The sequence below is a fragment of the Pelecanus crispus genome, chromosome 5, assembly GCF_030463565.1.
Source record: "Pelecanus crispus isolate bPelCri1 chromosome 5, bPelCri1.pri, whole genome shotgun sequence".
NCBI lineage: Eukaryota > Metazoa > Chordata > Aves > Pelecaniformes > Pelecanidae > Pelecanus > Pelecanus crispus.
Window position 1 is genome coordinate 56,349,202 of NC_134647.1, and position 18,428 is coordinate 56,367,629.

At 54.8% G+C, this 18,428-nt stretch overlaps 1 protein-coding gene across 4 annotated transcripts in view; it reads left to right on the top strand.

Moving 5' to 3' along the window:
• The first annotated feature begins 2,524 nt into the window (after window positions 1–2,524).
• The window catches only part of NOS1AP (nitric oxide synthase 1 adaptor protein), a 39,973-nt gene continuing 24,069 nt past the window's right edge, over window positions 2,525–18,428 (top strand). For all 4 annotated transcript variants that reach the window (XM_075711025.1, XM_075711026.1, XM_075711027.1 and 1 more), the window contains exons 1-2: window positions 2,525–2,629; window positions 12,639–12,710. In XM_075711025.1, the coding sequence (XP_075567140.1) occupies window positions 2,525–2,629; window positions 12,639–12,710 (177 nt within the window). The remainder of the gene's footprint in view (window positions 2,630–12,638; window positions 12,711–18,428) is intronic.

Genomic DNA, 18,428 nt, shown 5'->3' on the forward strand with positions numbered 1-18,428 from the left:
CGCTTGGGGCAACAGGTGGGTGGGGGTTTGGGACAGAGCAGTCCCAGGAAGAGCTGCTGCCCCCCCCAAGCTGCTGTTTCCGTGCTGCAGCAGTACTGAGCTGCTGACAGAGAGCCCCACAAGCTGAGAGTCCAGAAGCAACTGCAGAGTGAGGCTTGTCCTTTGGTTCAACCCCAGTATTTGAAGAGCAGTCTCCAGGTTTGCTCTAGGTGCTGCAGCGGTCGCTGAGAACAGCTGCCGTGACTGTGGAAGAGGCCAGAGGAGCAGGCTGTGGGCTGCTCAGGGCATCCACCACCCACCAGCGTCTGCAAGCAGCCCCGGTGCTGCCAGGCAAACCCACCCAGACTGCCTGGGAGGAGCTGGTTTGCTCCCCCCGGGCTCTGAAGGCTTCCCATCAAACACCATCTCTGCGCCTGGGGGAAAACCCCCCAAAGGCACCATTCACTCAAGAGATGCTTGCAAGCCCTCCCACGCGGAAATTCAGTTCTTCACCAAATCCATGGGGATTTGCTAGCTGTGGAAAGCCAGCAGTCAGCAAGACTGTATGGCTTTAATCATATTTAGCACAGGAACAGGGCTCCAGAGAAGCTGTGGGATATCTGTCCCCGGGGATACTTGCAGCTCACCTAGATACAGCCCTGAGCTGCTGCTTTCGTCTTGAAGCTTGCCGTGCTTGGACATTGGACTAGAGACCTCCAGGGGACTTCTCCAGTGGCTGTATCATTCCCAGCACCTGGGACTTCAATGCTGTCAGCTAAACCTTTGCTAGAGGTAAACAGAAACCTTCAGCAAGAACCCAGAGCATCAAAGACCACAGAGCAGATCCAGGCTCAAGGCTATGCGACCACCAGCTTCTGCCCATCCCAAACTTAAGTGAGCTCAAGTGCCTTGTGGGTGTTCAGTTCTCTGTACCCTTTTTGCCCAGGGATCTCTGCAAGTGCAATCACCAAGCTGCTGCAGCTGCAATGCACAGCACTGATCCCCTGCCCCCTTCCAAAACAAGGGGTAAAGGTCTCCAAGAGCCCAGGGCTTGCTGGCATGTTGCCTTCAGTGGGAAATCATCCCTTGATTCACTTCTCCAAGTGCTTACAGCTCTGTATGCTCCCACCCCGAGCCTGGCACGGGGAAGCTGGCAGCACAGTGGCCATTCCCATACACCTCTCGTGGGCATGACTGAGCACAGGGATTTCTCAGCTTGTTCTCGGCAATTGTCTGCACCCAGCCCACTATCTGAGCCTCTGGGGATGGTGGAAAGCCCACTCCACTTTGAGGGGAAACAATAATTTTTCAGATGTGGCTGAAACACCATAGCTGTGGATGGCTTTGGACTACATTATAAACTCAATGCCACTTTCCCCACATTGATTCAGTCTGAAAAATCAATGGCCCTGGATCTGTTATGCCCAGGGAAGGGACAACAGCCAGCGCTGCTGTTTGCGCTGCAGTCAGTTAGAAACCTGAGGCACACGAGGGAAACATGCTCTGGTGTGTAGGACCATGCACGCAGAGCAAGGCAAGGGCTTTGGGAATTGTGGGTCTGCTGTGGACTGGGGGGACATTTCTGCCCTGGGAAAGGCTTGTCCCATGTGGTGCCTCTAGCATGTGCGAAGGCCAGTGTGAGCTTTTCAGCCACGTCGCAGTGAGGTGAGCTTCACAGCTGTCATGCAGCATCTGTGGGTGTTAAAACCCAGAGGGCTGGAGCCCTACCCGAGGGTGTGCCACACACGTGGGGATAAGGGGTGAAACAGCCTGGACTTGCAGTCAGAGCTACATGAGTGGGTCCCTGCACATCTGGAAAGCAACTCTGGGGTGCTTTCAGTGGGTGGGGGAGCACATTCACAGCTTTCAGGGCTTTTGTAGGGCATGGGAGGGTCTGGTCTGGTCACAAGGACTGGCCTTTCATTAAGCACAAGATGGGAGATTTTTCACCTCCAGCTCACTTGATTGCCACCATGCCCAGTGTTGATCTAAAGGCTCGGGTACAGAGTCCATTGGCCTGAGCGTTTGCAGCAGCCCGGGCTCTCCCACCCACCCGGGAGGGATGCATTTCTGGGGGCCCCGCTCCACCCGAGGGCTGTGCCCGGGGGAGGCGGCACAGCCTTCCCCCGCCGCTCGGCGCACCCCGGCCTGAGCAGGGCCCCCACCACCCTACCCACTTGCGAGGCTTGCCTTTTCGGTTTTTTCCTTCCCCCCCCGCCTTTTTTTAAACTTTGGCGGGGCTGGGGTGCAGACCCGCCACCGCGCACTAGGTGTCAGCGGTGCCTTCCCCAGCGCCCCTTTCGGGTCCTCATTTTTTTCACGCGTCCCTGCCCCTCCCCGCTGGAAGAGGCGGGGGGGGGGGGGTCGGAGCCCCGCGCTCCGCGACCCCCTCCCCGCCGCTCCCCGCCCTTCCTCCGCGCTCCGCGGCGGCGCGTCCCCGCCCCGGGGCCGGCCGGCGGCGAGGGGCGGAGGTTCGGCGGCGGCGGCGGCGGCGGCGGCGGCGCCGGGCGCGCTGCAGGGGCAGCCCGGCCGCCGCGGGGCCGCCATGCCCGCCAAGTCCAAGTACAACCTGGTGGATGACCGGCACGACCTCCGCATCCCCCTGCACAACGAGGACGCCTTCCAGCACGGCATCTGCTTCGAGGCCAAGGTGGGCAGCGGGCGCGGAGGGGGGTCCGCGGGGGTCCCTGACCAGCGCTTGCACCCCCGACCCCCCGGCATTCCCAGATTTCCAGCTCTCTTTTCGCATAGCCTTGTTTTTTCTCCGCTTTCCCCGTTGGCATTGCCTGCTCTCCCCCAAACTCGGCTGCAAAGAGTCGGGTGAGGCTTCCACCCATCCCATAAGGATGTCGAAGCTGGACGGATAGGTCAAGCTGGAGCGGGGTCGCTCTGCCGCTTTCCCTCCTTGGCCCCGCATCCCTCCTTGGCTTGGCGTGGCGTTGCCTGGGGACGTTGGCCCAGGAGAGCCAGGGACTGCGTGCATCTTCCTGGAAAGAGCGGAGGGCTCGGGCTTTGCTCCGCGTTTCCAGTGCTGTGGGTAACGCTGGAGCGCTGGCGTGGTGGGGAACGGTCGGTGTCCTGCAGGATGCCATGTACCCTGGTGCTCCTCTAATGGGATAAACTCATCGCGTGAGTGGATGAAGGAACTGTGCGCCGTTCGCGGTGCAGTGCAAGAGGTCAGGGCCACCCGCCCAAAATAAAAGCTTGCTGTTTCTCTTTACATATATAAACCATTCTTGCTAGTGGGTTTGGCAGGAAGCAGTATTTTTTTTTTCCTGTTGGGACCTCTCAGTCTCTTATTCCACTTAGGCTGTGGCTTCCCACAGTCTGAGTGCTTGCGCTCTCTCAGCAGGCTGGGAAAAAGCTGAGCTACCCGTCTGCGTTTCCCAGCCCTGAGCAGGTAACTTTGGCCAGCAGAACACCGAGAAGTAGCTGGCTGTGAAATTTGAAAAGGGGAAACACAAAATCCTGCCCCCTTTGCTGTTCCTGGGGGATACAGTTGTCATGCTGACAAGATACTCCAAGTGAGGTTGACTTGGAAAAAAACTGGTGTAAAACAGAGTTTGAGTGGCAGGGAGGGAGGCATCTGTCGTGCGCTGTTGTCCTTGGAGCACGGGTGCTGGCAGGGGAAGAATCGCAGCTTTGGCATTTAATCCTGTGCAGTGCCCCGGGGGGCAAGGCAGCGGCTCCTTGGAGGGTGCCAGTGTTATTGCCCTCTCTTCTTGCGGCTGGGAGGGTTCCTCTGCAGAGGCCATCGCCTGCCTGATGGCAGGCACCGTGCTGCAGAGAGCAGAACACCAGGGGAGTTGTTTACGGAGCAAACTTAAACCTGCTTTGCAACTCTTTCCTTGGAAAGACTGTACAAATTCAGCTTTGCAGCCTTTCGCTCCTGGATTATTGGAGCCAATTGCTGTTTTACTGCCAGCACCTGCTCACCCCTCACCTATGGGGAGGCTGCAAAGCATCTCCCCTCCTAAATCCCGTGTGCCCGGGCATTAAGTGCTGTGCTTCTTCCATGCCAGGTTTGGGTGGCCCAGCTTGGGGGATGAGGGGTGGGATGGGGCTTCAGTTGCCCCTCGGTCTGCTCATGGCTCATCTCTTTTCCATGCTGCTGGTCTGATTACGTTAATGGGGTGGTGCATATTAGTCTTTGTTAGCTCCTCTTTCTCTTATTTTGTATCCTGTGGCACACGTTACTGCCAAGCACAATCCATACGAAACCCCGCTTCCGAATTTGTGGGTTTCTCCAGCAGCTCCTGATGCCAGATGCAGAATGCAGATGGCTTAGGCAATTACTTCATCCTTTTATTAGATTGGTGGAGATTAATTAAATGCTTACACTCCTTTAATTCCTTTTATCCCAAGAATCCCGAGTGCTTAAACCTGCGTGGCTCTTGTTTCAGCCAGGCACCCAGCACGAGTCACAAAAATGAGGAACTCTGATTTAGAGCAGAACTTTGGGGGAAGATTAAAGAAGAAAAATGCTTGTCTGGGGCGCCGGGACTCGCGTGCCTGTCTCCTAAAAGCCTTCTGGGATTGCTGATAGTGCGGGCGGTGGGGATCCTGGTGTTACAGCCCTCAGCAGCTGGATCAGCAGTCTCTGCTCCGGCAGCCCGGGATTCCTGACGAGCTTGCTTGGGGCTCACCGCAGGGGGGTAACACAGGCCTGAGTCGGTATGCGCTGATTTATTGTTTTAATTTTTAATTTTATTTTTACACTCAGACCTACACTGTCTGCTGCTGTCTTTAAATGGCACACGTAGCGGATGTAATGCGTGTTTTGGTTCATCAGTAGCTGCTGGCATCCATGCTGATGTTCCACTTGCTTGTCTCCTGAGGGAGTCCCAGTGTCCCAGGGTGGGTGGCTGCAGGCAGTCAGGGTTTGGGCCCTTTTCAAGCACAGTGATGGACTTGCTCTGAAGCAAGCGGTGCTGTCACATGCACTGCTGTCAGGAGACTTGTGTTGCTCGACCCCACTGAAGCTACTTGCAGCCATATGCTCTGGCACAGGGACACTGAGTCTGAGTGAAGTGTCCTCTAAGGATTATGTTAATCCATTTTCTGGAGATAAATCCAATAGTTGGAAAATCCCACTCCATCTTCTTAGGAATAGTAATACATTTCATACTTTTGGATCTGTTTTCATTGGCCATCCCTCTTGGCATCAAACCCCTGTATGTCCCTGAGGCACCTCGGCCAGGCTGCTGGGAATCAGGGGGAGCTGGCTCTGAGGGAAGGCAGTGTGTTCGCTTTCTTCTGCATCTTGTGATCTGAATTGTTGAATAAAATCAAAGGCCTGGCCTCTTGAGTTAGCTGAAGCATTCGGATGAAAGAGCTGGGAGCTGCAGCGTGGCACAGGGGAGCAGGTGTAAATTCCCACTTGTGCAATGGTTTCCTGGTTAAATAAACGGGTACATAGAGAGTAAAGACTCCTTCTGTCCTCCTCCACCTCTCCACCCAGCACTTCTCCTCCAGTCAGGGCGAGGAGGAGGAGGGGGATGCGAGCTTACTCTTTATCTTCCCAAAGTCTTGGTGCTGCAGGACAAAACCCGAGGGCCAGCTTGTGCAACACCAGCAGTTCTGTGCATTCAGAAATCGTGACTCAGGCTACTCCAACGCCTCCAGAGAGATCAGCATGTAGAGGGAATTAAATGGGGTGGTGGAGCCTGTCACTGGACTGCCAGACCCTCCGTCCGTCTGTTCGAGTGCAGGGGTGCTGGGTGCTGCTGGGTTTGCAAGGGGAAGCTGTTACCGGCCCCCTCATTAGAGCCACTCTCAGGAGCTCACTGGGCTGGGCTCTCCTCCTGCCCTGGAGATCTTGTGGTCCAGAGCAAGGTCCCACCTACCAAATACCCATTATTTGGAAACAGCTGTTAATCCTTCAGTCCTGAGGCTCATTAATCCTTTCGCAGTGCCCTAATGTACATGGTTCCCAATGAAGGGGGAGGTGGGTGCAAGGAGCCTCTCTGCTCCCCCATCTGCAGGCAAGGGGAGAAGGGGCTGTCCAAGCAAACCTTGGTCCTCGGGCAGACCCACCGCCTGCAGTCCGGGACTGCCATGGGCTGGATCAAGACACGTGCTGAGACCTGGCTTTCCAGGTATCAGACCTGTTTGCAGATAAATGCGGGACTGGAGGTTTGGAAGGATTGCTGTTCTTCTGGGCAGCAGGTGGGGTTTTTGGGTTTGGGTGGTGGGGTTTTTTTTAAGGGATCTTGGCAACCAGGCATTTTCTCTCATGTTTGTCAGTACTTTTCTCTGCTTTTATGCGTGGGAAACTGAAGTTGAACCGAGCATCTGCTGCTGTCTATGTTTGGAGACGGGACATGAAGGAGACTTTAGTCTGATCCAGTATGTCCCTTCCTGTGAACCCCTCCAGCTCACCTCCTTCCCGAGGCTGCCAGTGCTGGCAGTGCCTGTGGGTTGCTGCAAAGATAATCACTTTGTCAGGAAAGGGATTGTAGCCTCAGGTGAACGCTAAGCAGCAAATGCATGTGTGTTTCCACTCTTGTGTATATTTTGATGTACGTAGGGGCCATACATAAAAGCATCTGAAATGGGTGGAGTTGCAGGCAGCTCTGATTTGGGTCTTCAGTTCCCCTCCTCTGCTTCAGCAAGGTTTCCTTTCCCAGAGGGCTGGGAAGCTGGAGACAGGTTGTGTGAAGCTCTGCACCTCTTTAGCTGCCTGGGAGAGACTTGGCAGCTTTATTTGGGGGCTGTTTGCACTGGCAGCTCTGGAGTACGGTGCGCTCTGTCAGGGCTGCTCAGCCCAGAGCAAAGCTGTGCTGTGATTTAGCCCAGGATTGCTTGCTCGAGGCTATAAATAACCTTCCCAAGTGCCACAAAAGTTCTCCTCTGAAACAGTGGCATATTTCTGCCATACTTGTTAAGTCGGTTCACAGGCTGCTTAGTGAAGCTCTTAGCCAAAAAAAAATCCCTCTGCTGGGATTTGGCAAAGCTGTGTGTGCTCAGACTGTGGGTACCAGCCAGGCAGTGCGTGGGCTTGGCAGATGCCAGAAGGTCCCAAGGAAGAAGTGATGGGGGTGGGATGCTCCCAGCCCTGCTTTCTGGCCACTGAAGTGCTCCGGTCTTGCGCATCCCATACAGGAACGCCTGTTAAGGCTGGAGCTGGGTGTAAGTGCAGGAAGCTCAGCCCCTGTGCGGGGGTCAGCTGTGGGCGGTGTGGCTGGGCTGGGTATGGGAAAGGGGGTGAGTGGACAGCCCTGCTTTATTGGCATGGAAAAACTTCAGCTTTCCTGCTGCACCCCCTTGCTCCTGGTGTCCCTGCCGCAGGGCTGCATCCTGCTGCAAAGGTGTCTCCCTCTGTTGCGCGAGCTCCATTTTGGATGCTGAGAGGGGAGCGTGGGTGCGGTGCACATGGCTCTGGTGGGCACTGGTGTCTTGGGACCCCCAGAGCTCTGTGTTACTGGCGCTCGAGCCCCTGCGCAGCTCATAGGCAGTGCAAGTGTTTCTAGGATCAGCAGCGGGGTAAGCACTTATATCCTTAGGGCATCAGCTTGACCAGTGGGGCCTGCCATGAGGTGTCCCTCTGCAAATGCCCGCTCGCTGGTTGTGTAGCTCTGGACGGGTCCAACACGCTGCGTTAAACTGCCTGGCTCCTAGGGCTGGATGCACCCCAGTGTCCTCCGGGTGCAGAGCCCTGTTAAGGGAGGACTGGGCAGGGCTGGAGCCCTCCAGCTCAGCAGAGAGCCCGCTGCACCCGCCTGCCGGGCTCAGGCTGGAAAGCCAAGACTTTTTTCCATTGAAGTCAGCTGGCGTCCCGACTTTTCCATCCCTTTTGGCCTCTGAGCCCACACCACTGTGGTCTGAGTAAACTTCCCCCCTTCCCTTCCAGCGAGGCTGGGTGTTCCTGGGGTGCAGGGCAGAGCTGGGGCCATGCCAGCCCACCCTGTGGCTCCCCGGGTGGAGGCTGTGCATGGGAGAGTGGGAGCACTGGGACAGCAAAAGCCCCAGGAACTGGATTTCTCCTTGCTTTCCCTGACCACGGCAGCCCCAGGAGAAGCCCTTATCAGCCAGGTTGCAGAGAGGCTGGGTGTTACCCCGGACACCGGGGAAATAAAGAGATTTCAAATCTCCGGGCTCAGGGCGCGTGGCTGGGGACTGGCGCCCAAGCACGTCCCTTGCTTCGTGGCACAGCCGTGTGTCACGGGGCTGATGTCCCAGTACCTGGTGTGGCCTGACGCTGTCCCAGATTCTTCAGAAATCTTGTGACCCTTGCGCCCCATATCTGATGCCTCCTGCCAGGCTGCTGGTACCTCCGGTAACCCCTCCCCAGCCTGGGTGCAGGGTCCCCTGCTCAGACGAGGCTCTCCTGGCCCGGAGGATGGCTGCATGGTGCGATGCCCCAGCCTGGGGCTGGTACCAGCGTGTCTCCTCTGCCTGCACTGCCACGCTGCCTGCCTGCCTGCAGCTCCTCTGCAGGAGCAGTGGCTCTTATCCGTGGCAAGCTCTCTGACTCAGGGTGGCTTTTGAAGCTGGAAACCCGGCAGCCAGCCAATCTAGGCTCCCCTGTAAGCTGGGCATGATTCAGCCCTGACCTTTGCACGCAGTATCGGGCTGGCGGAGAGGCAGCGTGCCTCCCTCGGGAAGGTGGCAGCTCCTCTCCAGGAAGGCTTTCGCTCCCCACCACTTCCCGCCACCCGCAAGGGCTCTCATCAACACCCCTTGGAAGGTGTCCCCATCTCAGGGATGCAATCGGCCTTCGGTTTTCCAAAAATATCTACCACCTGCTGTCAACAGAAAAAGCACCTTCTCAAGGAAATTCATTTCTGACAGAGCAGAAAATGAGCGATATTAAACAACCGCAGGGAAAAATGAGAAACTAAGTGACTTGTGCAAACATTGCTTTGGCAAAATGCTCTCCTTTGTTTTCTTGGTTTTTTGTCCTCTGGGCTGGGGAGGACTGGTATTTCCCTGAACTGGACAGGTCTTTTGTAAGCCATGGGCGGAGGCTGCATGGTGTGGGCTGCGTCTGGAGGCCCCTTGCAGCCGTACCTGCGACAGACAGGGGAGCGTATTTGCATGGGAGGGGGACAGCAAGCAAGCTCCCTTTGGGTGCCGAGAAGCCCGATGGGTGATGCCTGCCAAGCCTGTGCAAAGGCAGGGCGAGGGGCTGCGCTTTCTAGGGTCCCTGGAAGGACCGATGGACGGCTGGGTCCCACACATGGGGATGAGGAGCGGCGGGGCGAGCGGGGGGAAGGCACCCTGCAAAATAGGTACGTTGTGCCTGCCTGCCCGCGCCACCGGGCAATGCAGCCCCGAGTGGCTCTGGCCATTTGCAATGCGAGGGCTGCCTTTGTGGGGCTGCCAGAGCGCCTTGTTACAGGAGGGACCCCCTCAGCTGCCTATTCACTGGTGCTCGGAGCGGGCAGCCTTTCTCCTCCTAATTGGGCCCTCCCCACCGAGCCAGCCGTGCTCCCCCGCCTTCAGAGTGCAGGGATCGGTGATCCCCCTAATCCCGCCTGGCTCTTGGGTGCTCTCCACCTCTGCCCCCCATCCACTGGCAGGGCGGTGGGGCCACGGATCTGGAGGCGATTATTTGGGAAAGCTGTGTCCTGCATATGTGCATATAGTTTCCTCCTCCTCAGTTCCCGGGCGCTTGGGGAGGGTGGGTTCTTTCATGGGTTTATTTTCTTTGTCAGCTCTCTTTCACACAGCTTTATTTTCCTTCCTTTTGTCTCAGGCGCCTTCCTTTCTCCTCCCCGGGCCTGCTGCCTCCCTTTCCCGCAGGGCTGACCTGCTGGTACGGATGCTGGCCCGAGCCCTGGGAGCCCCTGCGGGGACCAGGGCCACTGCCATGCCTGGCACCTCGCTTGGGGCACACAGATTTTAAAGGAAAGCAAAAGCCCATGCCTGGGGTCTGGGAGCCCCCATGCTCGGGGGTCCCTGGGTCTCAGCGTTGGGGTGGGATGAGGGGGTAGTCCTCCACCCCATAGGCTCCTGCTGTTTTGCTGATCCTTGCCTCTGCCTCGCCTGCTTTTTCCCACACCTCTTCCCAAAATGAAGGTCAGTGCTGTGAGTGGGAGAGTTGGAGGAGAGCGGAGCAGAGCAGGAGAAGCCCTCGGTGCGCTTATTGCCTGCAAATCACTAATAAATATGGGTGGTTTCTCAGGCCGACCCCCCTCCTCGCCTTGGAAATAGTAGTTTAGCTGAAAGGCTGACCTCCAAGTCCACATTTTTGGGAGGATACTCACCACATTGTGAAGGGCTACTCCTCTGCAGTGCAGTTCCCGCTTGTGATTTCTGCCCTGAAGGCAGAAGTAATCTGGGGAGACTTTGTCCATCTGTTGAGTTTTGTGAAATGCGCAAAAAATACCTGCCTCCAAAGTGGAGGAAGAGGTGGGTGTTTTTGGAGCTGTGAGCACAGTAATTGTGTGAAGTGAGCCCACGCTGAGGCTGGAGGTGCTGTGGGCTCTGGTTCAGCCGTACACCCGGGTGCGGGATGCAGCAGGATGCCCAGGTTTGGAAGCAGAGGTGAATCCTGCATGGTTTGTGACCTGAGCCCCTTGGTTCAGGTGCTTGCAAGCATGGGCTGGAGGGGAATAGCTGAATAAAGGGACGTTATGTAGGATGGCATCGAGACATTTCCTACTGCTGGTGCTGTTTTTCAGCAGGGCCATCCAAGGAGGTCCAAGGTGGCGTCTGGTTTCTGCTCCATCACTTGCTTATGGGGTGGCACAGCCCTGCCGGGCTCGCACATGCAATTACGGGCATGACTGAGTGTTGCTGCTGGCCGAGGTTGTGGTCGTCAGCCAGGAGGTTGGCATTGCTCGAATTCATGTGGCTGTGGGAGCCAGCAGCGGACGGGGCTGTCTCCTGCCCGGCTGGTAGCTGCCACCGCTTGCCCCGTCCTTGCACGTGGCTGTACTCTGCGCTCGCCTGTGCAAGGAAAGCGATTACCCCTGCAGCAGCAGCGACCTCGTGCTGTTGGGAATAGCTAGAAGACGACATGCATCCTCTGGCTGTGCCTTTTGCTAGGAAAAGTCTGTCCTTCTCACACTTGAAGTTAAGAGGTCTCCCTTGCAGGAGAGTGGGAAGCAGTGCTGGGTGGCCCCCAGCAGAAGAGCGCTGTGGGGAGGCTCGGAGGGAGAGGTGCTGCGGAGCCAAGACGGGGTCGCCTGGCAGGGGAAGACGGGGAAAGGCTTCTCCCTTATGTGCTGCACGGTGACTGTGTGCCCAGGGCTCCGGCTGCCTCAGCCCTCCTCCTCATCTCCTGCCTTTTACTGATGGTTTCCAGGCTTTATATAAGAAAAGGGAATCGATTGATGTCAAAGACGCCTCTCTTAATGTGACCTGAACCTTTGAAGGGGTGGGAAGGCTCCATTTAGGGAACGCAACTGAACACTTATCAAGACTTGTGCTTTTGCAGTCGGGCATTCAGCAGTTGGGGTCTGGGCAGTTAATGCCGCCTTTGCCAGTGGCGTGCATCGTGGGCTTTAATTCCCGGTTACATAAAGCTGCCCTGCACTGTGGCAGCCTGCTCAGCACATGACGAACACGCCAGCTGTTTGGTGTTTATTTTTATATCCTCTCTCTGCCCGGTGCCGGTTGCTGGATGCTTGCCTCTGTCTGCACCCGGGGCAGGAGCTGTGCGGCTGGGGATGGCCTCGCTGTGCGGGTGGGCTTGTTGAGTTTGGGGTGTGGGTGTGGAAGGCTAGCAAGGAGCCCTTCATAGAGGTGGCAGCAGCATCCCAGCGGAGAGGAGCCAGGAGTCCTGCAGTGATGCTGGGTGAGAAATAACCCCTCTCTGCGGCCTCTGGCTGTACGACAACCCCTAGCACATGTTCGGCCTTTTAAACACCCGTCTCAGCGGTGCTGCTTGAAACCAGTGACCTGGGTTTTTACAGTGTCAGCAAAGGTTATGGCTGCGTTCACAGGAACACATAGCCCTGCCAGCTTTAGTGCCCGTGCTGCGCTGCCGAGGGTTACGTCAGCGCTCGTGTCGAGATGAAGCGTGGGATCACAGGGGGCTAGTAAATAGACTCGAAACGCTTTTCTTCTAACTACACGTTTTTAGTGCTCTGCATTGACTCTTCATCACTTGTCTGTTTTCTGATCCTTCTTCTGAATCTGCCCTCTTCCATTTTATTTTTAAAAAGGTTTTTGTTCGGCGTCTCTCCGTGCTGGGTCACAGCAGTGCTGCCTTTGGTCCCCTTTGAATAGCAAAGCGGCTCCTTTATTCTGGAGGCTTGGCCTGGAGGCTCTGCATCGCTGCAAAAACAGCCAAGGGTTTGGCAGGGCTGTGATTAAATAGTGAAGGGCCTGTCACAGGACAGGTTGCCCCAGCTATTTTAGGGATATTCCAATATGCAGGTCTATAATAGATGACTCAGTGCGGCCGAGGGGATATTGGATTATACCTCTGTACTTTGATCATGGCATAGATGAATGAGTCCTGCTGGCCTGATTACTGAAGTTATTTTATTGTTAGAATGAGGGTGGCTGAATCCTTGAAACATTGTGGTGAGGGAACAGCTTCGTGGTGGGAGGCTGGCAAGGCTTCAGGTGCAGTGGGCAAAACGCCGCCTGTTCCCCAGAAGCGACCCTGGGTTCTCTCCGGGGATGCCATCGAGGCCATGGTGGGTCTGTGAGGTTTCCAGTGCTGTGGAAACTCAACTAATCGTCTCTTTCTTTCCCGCTAGTACATCGGGAGCCTGGATGTGCCACGGCCAAACAGCCGGGTGGAGATCGTGACGGCCATGCGGCGGATCAGGGTGAGTGTGGTGAGGATGCTCCTTCCCCTTCTGCATTGGGGTGGCAGGGGCACCGCTCCTCCGTCTCCGCTTACAGCCTTCTCTCACATAAGTCCTGTCCTCCAGGTTATTCTTAACTGTATTTTTCACCGCCCCTCTCTCCGCTGAGATGTCTGTGTAAGCCAGGCACGGTGCCTGCAAGCTTCATGTGCCACACTGTCACGTTTGGAGCATCCCCAGCACTGGCTGTGCCTCCTGGTACCCGGGCATCCCGTGTGCCGTGGCTGGGGTTAGCTGCAGCCCCAGTGGTAGCAGGGCCGTCTCCGTGCTCACGGTGCTGCGTCCTGTGCAGGAGCGTGTGCTGCGGAGGCAGGGATGGGGTGGAAGGTGGGCGTGAGACACGGGGCTGCCAGCACCGGATGGAAACTATAGCATGTCCATGATACAGAGGATTTCCTCATGTGTCAGTCCCAATTCAGAGATAACAGCAAACTACTTGTGGAAGAGGTACGTTTGTGTTTGGCTGCTTGCGTAAGCACTTCAGCTGCATGAAAATTTGGGCGCTGCCTGGATGTGCCAGCAGGTTAGTAGATGGCAATGTGCAAATTAAAGCGCTGAGTAATGAGCTCTGGGGCTGGCCAGCAGTGAGCTTGTTTAATAGCGAGTAGGTCGGGGATGTCAGCTGGTAATGAAGTAATTTGGCTTCCCAAAATACTTATAGTCAGGATACGGGGAGCTGGTGCTGTATAATGCTTGGCTGATAGCCAGGAGAGGAGCTTTTCCTCTGCACCCCGGCCTCTTGCCTGCACGACTGGAAGGTGTTCAAGGGCGGGCTGGGAGGTGAGCAAACCACACACCCGGCGAGCTCGCTGCCCCAGGCTTAAAACAGCAGGAGCTTGACTGCTCTCCGACACACAAGACACACCTGTAGGCAGTGGCTGGACCTTGGTCCGATGTGCGTGGTGGTATGGCCACAGGCGCAGGTAATTTGGTCTGCTTCATGGGTCGCAGCAAGGGGTCTGCCCTGTCTTCCAGGGATGGCTCTCTCCTGGGAATAACACTCTTAATTGGAAGGAGCTGAGGATGGTTGCAGGGACATTGAGTAATGGATGAGCTGTCTTTCTGGTGGCCTCATGCAATCCCATGAGCACTGGACCTGTTCATGTGGCTGAGCAGCCCTACCGGAGCTCGGCTGTCGCCCTGCTCCTCATTCAGTCCCTCCTGCGGACTCTTGCTATAATCTTGTTCTCTCTTTTCTCATTGCCAGAGGAGGAGTATCATATCCCAAGGACACAGATTGCAAGGCTCTTCTGTTTCAAACTTTCAGCACATAAATAGTTTGTGGGCTTTTCCTAGCAGCTTTCCTACCGGCTGCCGTGTCCTCTTGATGGTGGTTAATATTGTGGCCAGTGCACAAGTTGAGAAGTCCTTTACGGCAGTAGGTTTGCTCACCTTGGTTCCAAACGAGGTTTGGGACAAAACAACTGTTACGCCATCAAGAGCTCTTATAAACAGCTGTTTCCTCTGCTGCCTTTCAAGATAAGACTTTTGAAAGAATGCAGCTCCAGCCCCAAAGTCACGTAACTCCACATCAGTATGGGAGGATAGGCACAACTTTGAGGGCTTAAATAAACTCCAGGAAAAAAAAAAACCACCAAAACATCCTTGTTGACCAATACAAATAAACTTAAGCATAATCTAGAAAATTCCTAGATAGCTCTGAATGGCAGCGAAAGGACACAAATTAGGGTAAAATAATGATTTTTCACGATGAATGATGTGCTTGAAACATGTGCTCAGGCTTTCTTGATCTAGTGTAAGACGGGACAGATGCAAATCATTGAAAGGCTGTGAGTTTGCAGATCAGATCTGCCCGAGAGACTTTTAATGTCTGTTTATTTGTCGTGGGGTGCTGTTTGTGAAGAGGACGCCAGGACGGTTTGTTTGACAGGAGTTTACGCATATAGCCCTTCCCTGGTTTCCTGTGTTTTGCGCTGCCCTCGCACCCAGCAGCAAGACATTACCGCAGCGTTGCAAGGGCATTTGCTGGCTGGGCTGGGTGCCTGAGGCTGGTTTCAGTTTGGCTGGAGGTCAAGGAATGCGTGTCCTTCTTAAAGCAGAAGGGTAGTTGTGTTCTTTAAGGAATAAAGTAATCCCAAAATATTGGCATGGGAAGAATGGAGGAAGAAAAAGCTTAGTTAGGCACAGAAAGCAAGTGATGGGAGATCTTCAACTGCAAGCTGCAGCGGTTCTGTATGGGGTGTGTGAAGCAGCTGCTGACCCTGAGGTTTGTATGTTTTTAATGCAGTCCCTGGTTTAGGGGGAAAGTGCTGTCTCCCAGCTTGTTCTGAGTTAATCGCTGCTGGTGAAGGAGGGGGACCCTTGCCGTCCCCCCTGCCGCTGCAACTCCCCTTTCTCAGTGCTGCCTTTACCCTAGCTGCTCACTGGGCTTTGCCTCTATTTACTAAAAAATAAAAAAAACCCAAAGATCCTGCAAAGAAGTGAGGAAAGCACCCTGCCTGACAGCAGGGGTCTTGAGGGGGAGAGCACCCTGGAAGCCCCCCATAACTGCCTGCACTGGGCTGGGAGCAGGGAGGGATGGGGCCACGAGCAGCAGCAGCTCCTGCAGCGCTGCCTCCCCTCTCCTCCCCGGCAGCTGGGACTTGGAGGGCAAGCGACGCAGGCCTGGCTGATCCCAGCTTCCTGTTTAGATGGAGACCTGACCCTTTGGGGGCAAAGAGGAGGACACGGCATAGCCGGCATTGCTGGGATTCCTGTTCCGCCTGGGCTCTGCCACCCTGCTGCCACTCTCCTGAGAGCAAAGCAGAGCAATGGCCGTGGGCAGAACGGCTCCACCAGAGCAAGGCGTATATATTAAGCCCAAATCTGGTCCCTTTTGTGGTTCTGGGTTGAGAGGGACTTTACACGTGGAGTTGGTGTCACAGGGCAGGGATGCCATCTCCTTCCTCTCCCCTGCTGAAGGGCTGGCAGTGGCATGGCCATCCTCATGGTGCTGGCCAGAGAGAGGGTTTCTGTCTAGAAGCAGGAGGATGTTGGAGAATTCCCGGGATTCTTGCAGCTCAGGGGCAAGAAGGGACAGGGAAGTGCTCAGCTGGCTGCCTCTGCCTCCCTCCTTCGGCTGGGCTTGCTGGGGACACAGTCCTGTCTTGCTCTGTGTCTTGGTACAAATCCCTGGCCCTGAAAGGACTTGGTGGAACGAGACATTAGCCGTGCCAAGGATGCACTTGGACAGCAATTTTGTGAGCATTTGCTGCAGTTTTCCTCCAAAGCCTACATCTTCTGGCTTTCTTGCAGAGCACCAATGGCCACATCAGTACTAATAAATACAATAGCCCAGGGCTTGTTTTCCTGGCAAGCGTTTGGGCTTATGTTTGTATAACTGAACCTCTTCTCCTCCTCATCCCAAAACAGGGTGACCCGTTCCGTGTTGCTTCATGCCCTAAACTGCTGGGGTAGGTTAGCCTTCACAATGCTCCTTTGCTCCTCTGGATGCAAGGTATGAGAAACCGATCCGTAAGTCCACATAGTTACCCATGGGCACCTGAATATCAGAAAGTCCCAAGCCCAACAGTCATTAAATGGTCATTAGAGCTGCAGCCAGCCTGTCCTGTTGGTGTAAGCCCAGGGAAGCTTCCTTGCCCAGGCTCTCCTGGGAAGCAGCAGCCCATAGGCCACAGTGGCATTCTGCTCTGTGCCAGTCACGGGCAAAGCTTGAGAAATTCAGATGGGAGCTCATGAGAGTGGTCTGGGACGGGTCATACATCCATCGGTTACTGAAGAGGATGTTATGGTACTGGAGAACAAGAGCCCAGCTGATGCATCTTCCCAACCATAAAGACTATGAGTTGTTGAAGATTTCAGTTTAAAGTGCCTGAGCTAGCTGCAAGACATCCTTTCTTTTCTCCTTTTTTTCCCCCCCTGCCCCAGAATGGCTGAGCACATGGGGCCCTAAATGATAACAATAACTGTATATTTTTTATGTTGTCATGATGTAAATATATGCAAATGCTTTCCTCTCTGTGCTCCTGGCATGTCTCCAGTGCAGCCAGTGCTACCTGGCTGGGGCTTGGTGTTGGTCGTTCTAGAGAATTTGGAATCATCATTTTTTTGCTACTTGGATTGCTGAGTGCAGCTTTAATCCAGGTTTTCTTTGATGACAGAAATGATTAAATCCTATATAGGCACTTCTTAAAAACTGCTTCTGTGGAAGTCTTCTGCAAGCCTGTTTCTGGGAAGCGTCCAGCTGAGTTTTGCAGGCTGAAAACAAGGAGGCATTTCGAGCACTTTAGAATCTAGCTTCTCTACACCTCCTACTCTGTCAGGTACATCTGATTTTGTGGGACTTCTGCTTTGCATAGCTGAGCTCTATTTTAGCAAATTGGCAAAACTGCTGAATTTCAACAAGCCTGTTTAAAGCAAGGCTTTGCATCTTCTGCAAGCCACATGCACAGTTGGACTGGTGTGAAAATTGATGCATTTGGCCAGTTATTTGTGTAGAGCGCCTGGTGTAATTCTGAGCTCATTTAATTAAAATATTTTGAGATACCCCTGTTCCTGCCATGGTGAGTTTTTAAAAGCATTAGGTCATTTACAAGGGTGCCTTCTTTTTTTTTTTTTTTTCTTTCATCATGCAAGGAGCAGCATAGCATGGCTGTCCCTGCTGTAAAACGGAGCAGGATTTGAAAGCAAGCTGGCCCTGCGTGCATGAGCCCTGCCTGGGGGCAGCCCACCCTTGGCTGCTCGCGGGGGACCTGCACAGCAGCAGGGGGCAGTGGGCTGGCCAGGAGATGCTCAGGCTTTGGCCACCTGAAGAGCGCAGCCTGCTCTTTGCCAAGTCACGGCACTCGGCGCAAGGTGAATTATTGGTGAGCTAATGACTTGACATTATTATCCAAGATGAACAAGATTACGTTGTATTGGATCTGGGAGGAAACAAAGGGATATCTGTAATAATTTCAATTGCTCTTTCAGTGCTCTGACAATCGCAGTAAAAAGGGTGAAGGCTTCTGGGTAAGTTCATTGTGTTTTTCCCAGCACCACCGGTGCCGCTTAACTTCATGATAAAATAACAGCTAGTCCGGTATTGCTACCAACATGCCACCTACTCAGTTGCATGAAATAGGTCAGGATCTCATCCTATGGTTAGTATTTAATCAATAAATTAGTACCCAGATTCACCGTAGCAGCCTTTTGACCAAGACTGCCCATAGGGGAGAGATGGTTTCCAGGAGAGTTAGCCAAAGCGTGGTGGCCCTGGCTTCGCTGTCTGTTTTAATGCCATGGCCAGGATGTGGCAAGTGCTTTCCAGCAAAGCTTTGAAGGTTACTGGCAGCGTTAAGTAGTGCGAGTTGTATGTACACTCTTGTGGTAATGCGCATGTAGTAAAACCGCAAGTTTAAGGGGGTAAATGAGTCCACATGGCAGAGGGCAGGCATCTGAACTGGTAAGAAGGTGTGAGCCATTAATGCTGGAAAGTGAGGTCTGAGCCCTGGAGGAAGCTGGGTAGGGACAGGGCCTTGGGCACCGCTTGCCAGAGGGACTTTGGGAAGGCGTTTCCGAGCAGACATGAGCAAGTACTGCCTGTGCCGGCTGTCTGCCAGGCTTGCTGGGTCACGCGGTGGCAGTAATGACTGGGCTCAGCTGGACGTGCAACCCAACAGGTCCTGGTGAGATGAGGGATGGGCATGATCCTCTTCCCCCGGTAGCTGCCCTAATAAA